This window comes from Haliotis rubra, unplaced genomic scaffold (assembly GCF_003918875.1).
Source record: "Haliotis rubra isolate DU_JTF1 unplaced genomic scaffold, ASM391887v1 Scf246, whole genome shotgun sequence".
In the NCBI taxonomy this organism is placed as follows: Eukaryota; Metazoa; Mollusca; class Gastropoda; order Lepetellida; family Haliotidae; genus Haliotis; species Haliotis rubra.
The window spans coordinates 1,345,518-1,354,527 of record NW_025766514.1 but is presented as its reverse complement, the minus strand read 5'-3'; the positions used below and the strand labels follow the sequence as shown (position 1 = coordinate 1,354,527).

Sequence of the window (9,010 nt, the reverse complement as noted above, 5' to 3'; positions counted from 1 at the left end):
CAGATTTCTGTCCGTCCATCATGCCACCAGTGGACAGGGGGATGTGCCATTGTCCCTTGTTAAGTCTGAGTTACTGCTGTTTTCGAACCGTCTATGCTACCTCCAGTGGACAGGCGAGTCATTACTATGAGATATTACCCTGTTTGTGGCAGGGCGGCATTGTACAGTTGGTCAGCCTGGGGTCACAGTTGTCTGGAGCTCAGCTCGTTAATCCGTGATACTGTCCAGCGTGACCATATGCCAGTTTCATACACAGAGCGCGACAGCTAGCAGTGCTGAGAGAGGTAAGTTAATTATTTATTTGTTCTTGGCCGAAAATTCCAGGTTGTTTTATAGCGTTGTTTGTTTGTTATAGTTTCTCGGTCCACTGAGAATAATATGGTGATATTATTCTATGCACACCCAATAGTGTAACAAGGTAGGTGGCTTGCCTTTTGTTTTAATAAAAGAAATGCCAAGTATTGGTAATAGAATATGAATCATACAAGACATGGGGAATTCTCTATATCTAACTTATTTCTCAAACCATATTGAAATGGGGTTAACATTAAAGTATCAACTTATATACCTCCGTAAACTATGGACCCCCAAAAACCCAAACCACCCCCACCCCCAAAAAAAACAACCCCAAAACAACAACAAACAAACAAAAACAACCCCAACAACAAGAAGCAAACACAAAAACAACAACAACAAAACTGGCGCCTACCACGCTCCTACCAAACTTGACATTGACATTGTAACGATCAGTCTTATCTATTTGAACTTTAGCATGGTACTTTTTCTTGAATAATTGCTCTGATGTGTTTTTTTCGTAGCAATACTTCGGTTTCTTTGAATGTCAAGGGTCAATGGTTAAGTTATTCAAACCCCGTTTAAGCTTCATTATCAATTTTGCGAAAGATGAAAACGAGACATTCTTCATGTTTAGTGCAGGTAAATAATCAAGTGTCAGGGTAGGAATAGATCCACGATACCTCATGCCGGAGTGGGACAAGCTGACACCCTCGTCATGGACTCTAGCGTAGGGGGACTCACTGCTGACAAACGACACTCTGTTGTTCAGTACGGTCAGGTAGGCAGCATACCTGGAGATGACAAATGCATAAGTAAATAGAAATATAAGTAGAAGTAATATCGTCGGATTATTTTTTACTCGCGCTATAACGAGGTGTGCTGCGCCACACTGACACTGTATATACGCAAATGCTTCCTTGTTTTAAAATACAGTTGTATTTTGCGAGTTAGTGTTTTTTGGTTATTCAGAACCAACTTCCGGAAAGAAGTACTTCCTCATCCAGCGAATAGTTTCAGTAAATGTCGGTGCGTTTTAAAACATTCTAAGCCGTTTTATAGTTATGAAACATGCTTAACCAATTAGAAATATACATTGTCTAGACGTATGTTTTTAAGAATGAACAGATGACCCTAAAAAGAAGTACATTTGGTTTACTCTGTTTTAATGTGTTTATATTTACCTTAATTTCCGAAGTTCTGAAAAAGCAAAAGAAACGAGACCATTACCGATTGTTACACAGTGATACAAAGTCCAATATGTACAGTCATCAAGTACGACTTCTATTCACGCATTTCTATGATAACGTCATCCTCAAACGTACACACCTGTGAAGATCCGGGTTAGAACTGATCTTCAACAACCCATGCTTGTCGTAAAAGGCGACTAACGGGATCGGATGGTCAGGCTCGCTGTATTGGTTGACACATGTCATCGTATCCCGATTGCGTAGATCGATGCTCATGTTGTTGATCCCTTGGATTGTCTGGTCCAGACTCGACTATTTACAGACCGCCGCCATATGGCTGGAATATGTCGCTGAGTGCGGCGTTAAACAACCAACCAACCAACCAACCCACGAATCAACCGTTCGCTGCACTGGCGGATCCAGGGTTTGGGGTGGGGAGTAGGGGTTTGGGGTTCCCCTTTTGACTAAAGATCACATTGAAGATTTTTTGCGTTGGCGGAGCCATTGGGGGGTCGGGAACCCCTTCCTTTCAAAATTCCTGGATCAGCCCATGCCCCGTAACTTTGCAGCTTCCTCCAGTGCAACCAGCTTACCTCTCCGTCTTCGGCATCTACGTATCACACAGACAAGGAGAGACACAGCCAGGACCAGGAGAGCAGAGGGCGCTGCATACAAGACGAGGGATACTTGGGGTCCGTCATCTGGAACTAGTGATGGGTACACGGTATCAGATATACAGTCAAACATCGTTGTATTTGAAGGAATCTACGTAAATACTTCGAGTTATCTGAGGTTCGACACAATGAATGAAAATTAAAGGGAGACAACTGTACGTTCAGTACATCAAAGTTTGACAACGATGTGTTGAACTGCCATTATTTGTAAGCAGCGTTATAATCTTTAATGTTGTATGGAAAAAGATAATTATTTTTGTACTGCATTGAGGATGCCCGTGACTCATTTACTCATAAGGCTTTCACTCTGTTGTTGAAGTGCAATGTTCATGGCGAGGGTGTAGTGAGTTGGGTTTTACCCCGCTTTTAGCAATATTCCAACAACATCATGGGGCACACCAGAAATGGGCTTGACACATTGTATCCATGTGGGGAATCGAACCGGGTTCTTCGACGTCTCGAGTGAACGTTTTAACCACTGTGTTACCCCACCGCCCCCAATGTGAGCATGTAATATGAATTTACATTGTATGTCTAGCGTCAGGTTCCGTGATGCACCCCCATGTGTGTTGTTGACGTGACATGTGTACAGTCCAGACACAGATACATCTACAGCTGGTACAGACAACACAGCCTCCCCCTGTCCTGTAATCACCGTCTGTCTGGAGATGGTCCACCAGGTTACAGTACAGGCAGGGTTACAGTCAGCAGAACATCTCACTGTTACAGGTTTCCCTTCTTCTACCTCCAGCTTGTCACTTGTGCCGTCAAACTGTATCTGGTCAGGCCCATCTGGAAGGCACAAAGAGCTATGGTCAGTACTTCTACGTTGTAACACAAGCAAACAACGGAAGATGTACTACATGCATAAGTTGATCCTACTGATTCTGAATACTGCCCAATACACATGTGTAAATAGCAAGTTGCATCTGATTGTTTGAAAGTAGCAGGTTACTTTTATCTTGATAACGGTGTAAGGATATACCTCGAATAGTCGCTCTATGCATTAAATAAGAAGTTGTCATCCATAAATTTGTATGCTTCATTTTATGTTGCATCTGTGTTTCTGTGATGTACAAAGTGGTGGAGGTGGGTGGGTGCAGGGATGACCTTTGTGGGGTAGTGAGGGAAACACATGTAACTTCCCCGATCATTTGGCGTCAATGTTAAAGGAACACGATATTATTCAATACTGAAGTTATACGCAGTTGGAATGATAGCTGCATCAACTGCAACATTGATCATCACAGTCAACCCATCTTACGCCAGAATAATGACTTTGAATAATTACGGTTAATTAATACAAAGCCAGGTAAGACGTCCAATTGACCATAAGGCAATAGTTGAACCTTGAGTAATAAACTGAACGTTGAAATGTATTGTGTCAGTGCCAGCTGAACGCCGCCAAGTTACATACAAACGTCGAACAAAGGACACGGAGTCATTACTTCCGGTAGGTGTCATTGGCGTCACATATTCAGTAACAGTTCAGGTCTTCTTTCAGGTCGTATTGTGTGTCGCGTCGGGGAAGATTTATAATAGACCACCTAGGTACCTCAGAAGGTAAATGAAAAGTTCATGAGAGAAGAAAGTTTTGTCTTGTTTTAACGTCAATGTACATACAATCCTAAGTAGAAAATACTCTAAATTTACACTTTTTCACCTGGAATATCAACAAGTATCGTATGTATTCTAGGAAGCCATCAGTATATTGCTCTTTAAAAAAGTTTTGAAAGCAGCGTGTCCTTATCAGTTACTTATATGGATACTGCCATCACGTTAAAACAACATCGACACTTATATATTAGTTCTAAGGTAACCAGTTAAAACCCCTTTGGTTTAGCAAACGACCACCGCTCAGCAATGTTTATTTGAAATATCCTGAAACTTTGGCACGCGTGGTTGTTAGTGAGTCAGTTTTTTCGTAATATTTTAGATAACCTTGTGTTGACCTTTGTGTATCACCGTGCATTTACATTCTCTAAAATATGCATTTTTGTCGCTCGAATTGCGAGACATAAACATACACTGATGCATTCGTCTCCGTATCATCAGATCCATTCAATATAATTATATATGTATTGTTAGTTTTGAGTGCTCAGTGCTCGCCTTTGCTCATATTTAAAACACATATCCAGGCGAATAACAATGACAAATTTCTTAGGTATTCGTGTATTAGTTTCAAACATAAGATATACGAGGGTCTTATACCGTAAACAAGGTAAGTTCTTACTCACAGAGAACATCCAGTACATGTCCGTGACTCCAGTCAGACTCCAGCCCCTCCTCCACGGCCTGGCAGCTGTAGATGTCTCCATGTTTCTCTCTGCTGATGTGGGTTATTGTCAGATCATCTCCACCTGTAGGAGACTCATCACCAGATTCTAGCAGGGTCCTGGCCCTCCTCCAGATATAGGTCATGGTCAGTGGGGGGATGGTCCGGGGGCAGACTCCGGGAGGAGGAGGAGCATGTCAGGGTGACATTCTCACCTGATACAGGTGAGACAGGTCCGGTGATGGTAGGTGTGGTTGGCTCCTCTGTGAACAAATATTAAGATATGAATCCATTGAGACCATAATGCTAATATCAATAAAGAAGATTTTACTAAATGTTTTGACATTTTTATTAATGAACTATTTACCGTTTTTGTCAATAAAAATATAAGCCAGCGACTCACTAATACTCCGAATTGTGTTTGTTACTAGTTACTACACAACTACTTCCTCCTTGGTGAGTGAGTGGTTGGTTGGATTGTTGTTTAACGCCGCACTTCACAATATTCCAGCTGTATGGTGGCGGTCTGTAAATAATCCAGTCTGGACCACGCACACGCACACACATATGTATTTATATATTGTTAATTACATGTTAGTTTAGGCGCATTCACATATTTATGCATAGTTCTGTTAACCCCAGTCAGTACTCACGTGCTACAACGAGGACCTGTCTACATCCAGTAACTGTCTGGTTATTGCTTCCTTGACAGTAGTAAGTACCAGCGTCCTGTACAGTAACATTGTAGATGGTAAACCTCAGCTGTCCTGTCTGTGATAGTGAGTCCTCCCCGGTGTATCTCATCCTGGTCGTGTAGCCGGTGTGACTGCTGTTGAGTACCACTACACGGTGTGACTTAGGCAGGACCAGTAACAGTCTCACAGCTACCGAATCATTCACCAATACGTCATATGGGAAGCTGACATTCGCTGGGTTCATGGTTATGATAACATCGTCGCCGACACGTGTAACAGTGTGTGGGTATCCAGTTGTCAAGGAGGCTAGTGCTGTATACGAAAAGGTAATTAAAATCAGAACTCGATAATACTAGATACTAGGGGTGTTGCGATACGCGAATGTATCGATACATCGATACATTTTTACTGACGATACGATACGCGATACATGCTTGCGTGTATCGATTCCTATTTTAAAACTTTATCGATTCAAATTTTTATGCTATATCCATCTCTGTCAAAGTCTTGATAGTAAAATTATACCAGATGGCTCCGATAAATAGATGTAGCTAGCTTTACTTAAAAAATAAGTTGGAAACTAACAGCTTTTGTGATTGGCTAGACTATTTTGATGGACCAATCAGCGAGCGCGTACGTTGCCGGTAAGGTAATGCTATGAAAAGGCGCGATAATTATGTATCGCGATACGTATCGTATCGTGACCTTAAAATCGTGATACGTATCGTATCGTGAGATTGGTGTATCGTGACACCCCTACTAGATACACTTGTTAAACAGTGCGAAAGATTAAACCGAAAAGCAACTTAACCACAGATTCAAAATATATTTCAGTTTTCGAAGATAGATACATACCACACCCATATAGTGCTACGGTCACAGTGAAATCCAGAAACATAGTCACCAGTGTGGTGAGTAGAAACTGACAGATGCAGTTTCTGAAAAAAGGCGTCACATAATGTAGTTTCACTGGATAATATTTCCCTATAAACATTTCCCGGTGAACCTTACGTTGTGCTACGATATTGCACTGTGAACATATACTCTTTTGTGAATATGTCCCCCATCAAAGCCCACATGGGTACAGTTTATGAAGCCCATTTTCTGGTGATCACCTACTCAATCACCCGTTCACCCACTCACTCAATGACTCACTCACTCACACAGTGATTTACCCACTCACCCACCCATTCATTCCCCCCTCACTCACCCACTGATTAATCCACTCACTCAACCACTAATTTTACCCACTAACCCACTCACTCACTCACCCACCCACTTCAGTAACCCAGTCTTGTCGTAAGAGGCGACTAACGGGATCGGGTGGTCAGGCTCGCTGACTTGGTTGATACATGTCATCGATTCCCAAGTGCGTAGGTCGATGCTCATGCTGTTGATCACTGGCTTGTCTGGTCCAGAATCGATTATTTACAGACCGCCGCTATATAGCTTGAATATTGCTGAGTGCGGCGTAAAACTAAACTCACTCACTCACTCTGATTCACCCACTCACACATTCACCCACTCACTCACCCACTCATCTATTCACCCACTCAGTTACTCACTCACCCACGGATTCACCCACTCACCCACTTCAAATCCTCTCGAAAACGATCCGTTGCCATAGCATTTCCTCTTTCCATTGCATCCCGAAGCGTTATAAGCTATGAGAATAGGTTGTTTACGTGAACGAAAACTGAAGCACTTATGTTGACCGAGTAACCAGGTCAGTGCTCACGTTATTTGTTTAACGCTAATTTCAGTGTACACCAAACCTATGTTCTAACAACTGTTACGACGCCACTAATGATCTGTGTAATGTGACATAATGGGGAGTAAATGGTTTGACGAATTTACAAAGCAACTGCTCAATAAGAAATTCCGAGAAACGGCAATATTACAATATCTGCAGTACCGTTCTATTAGCATTATTTTTCGTCCAGACACGCTAGGTTTTCGTGCTTTGACCACAGTCTTCAGTCGGGGCAACTTCCAGCTTCCGTAATTCGTAATATAAGAATCACAGAGTAAAAAGTAGGTTTAATGTCGACTTAAGTATAGGTTTGGTCGATAGGCAGGCCTATAGTATATGCCAGTATCCGAGTGACAGTACTACTGTTGGACCGTAACTACCGCAGCGCTCCAAGCGGGCAAGGGGCGTACTTCCGGACATGTCAGAGTCGGCTTTGTAGACAAACCTGTTTATTTACCCCCGGAAATGTACATGAATTCTAAAGCGACCCTCGTATGTATACCTCACATTACGTCACGGAGCCACGCCCCTTTGATTTGATGAAATTTCGTTCGCGGGAGAGAATGGTGCACTGTTGTCAAAAAGGTTGACCTAAGTTAATTAACGGTCGAGATGATTAATTTTGTTTGTGTAGACCCAGTGTCAGTACAGATCCCAGATGGTTTACTCCCATCACTGTACCGTCCAACAGTACATCACCATCAACAAAACCAACTTAAAATTTCAGATTCTGTGGGCAAGCTTAAAATAGCTGTGGAAATCCCTGTTTGTCATCATGAGTCTTATGTGCAAAACTACTCAAGAAAATAGAATTTATCATGAAGAGCCTCCATATTAATCAAACCCCGACCTCCAGAACTGATTAAGAGAGGAACGAGGGTGGTGGGCTCTGTAGCAACCCACTATGTAATAACAACGCACTATGTAATAAAATCTTCAAAGTCCAAAAACATTTTGGACTTAGGCGATTTTATTACCAAGTGCGTTGGTACTATTTGCAAAAGCCTGGAAAATGACTGATTTCAAAGTTGAAGATATTCCTTCCGGTGAGGACAATATGTGTTCTACACCCTTAACTGAGTGTAAACTTGAGCTTAAACCCGTTCCATGATATGAACTGTCAACATTTCTGAGTTTTCTGATAGTTAATTGGTGGGAGAGGGCGCACTTGCCGTCCCGCCAATAAATAAAAAACCATACCGTACAGAAAAGTGGTGTCTATTTTTCTTTGTGGGCGTTGTTACACAGCAAAGAGCTTACGCCGTATAGAGCTTACGGTGGTTGACAACGTATAGAGCTTACGGTGAGCTATATTCGTTGGTTGAAAACGCATACCAGAACGTCATACAGGGTTCACGTAACGCCTAATGACGTGTAAATGACGTCAGAGTGTATGTCATTTCAGCATAATCAGCCATTTTCAAGTAAAGAAACATACCATATGATGTCATAGATGACGTCATAAAACTTTACGTTAACGTCACATTACTTTTTGACATACTTTACACAAAACTTTAACCTTCAGCTTCAAATTGATATATAGGACATGATACATTTAATTCCTAACTATTACAATATTTTTCTTTATTAGTGGGACATATATTTTGGGACACAATGTACAGCTTACATAAGCTCTATACGTTGGATATATACGTACATCGTACGGATTATTATTATTATTATTTATTATTCCGCCGATTTTTGTACCAAACATAACTCCTAAACCAATGCTCCGAATGGCTTACAAAAAAACACAGATGCGCAAAAATCTGTAGGCTCTTGGCCCAATAGCAAAGGGGAGATAATTCAAAATTAATTCCAAAATTTCAACGTTTGACAGCAAATATCTCAAGAACTAATTGTTCCAACACTTCCAGTTTTCTTGTACAGATACACAATCAAATTCCCAACAATTATGCCTGGACGGGTCAAGTCGCTAAAACGTACCGTTTGGCAGTTATTTTTGTTTTCAGTTTTTGGCCATGTTTTTAAGCACTTTTCTGAGTAGTTTGTTCCCAAAACTTCTGCACAAAAATAGTATGCCAGTATGGTAGATGATGTCCTGGTGATTCCAGAACACTAATTGTTTTGAACACAGACCCAAGAACAACTGAGATACAGCCTTTTAA

At 41.6% G+C, this 9,010-nt stretch overlaps 1 protein-coding gene across 1 annotated transcript; it reads right to left on the bottom strand.

The window, feature by feature from the left end:
* Positions 1 to 349: 349 nt before the first annotated feature.
* Positions 350 to 4,579, bottom strand: LOC124279097 (cell adhesion molecule 4-like). Its single transcript, XM_046714896.1, has 6 exons — positions 4,396 to 4,579; positions 2,684 to 2,950; positions 2,078 to 2,191; positions 1,479 to 1,494; positions 978 to 1,088; positions 350 to 431 (listed from the first exon to the last, which is right to left on the bottom strand). Exons 1-6 carry the CDS (start codon positions 4,577 to 4,579, stop codon positions 350 to 352), a joined length of 774 nt encoding a protein of 257 aa, XP_046570852.1.
* Positions 4,580 to 9,010: the final 4,431 nt, after the last annotated feature.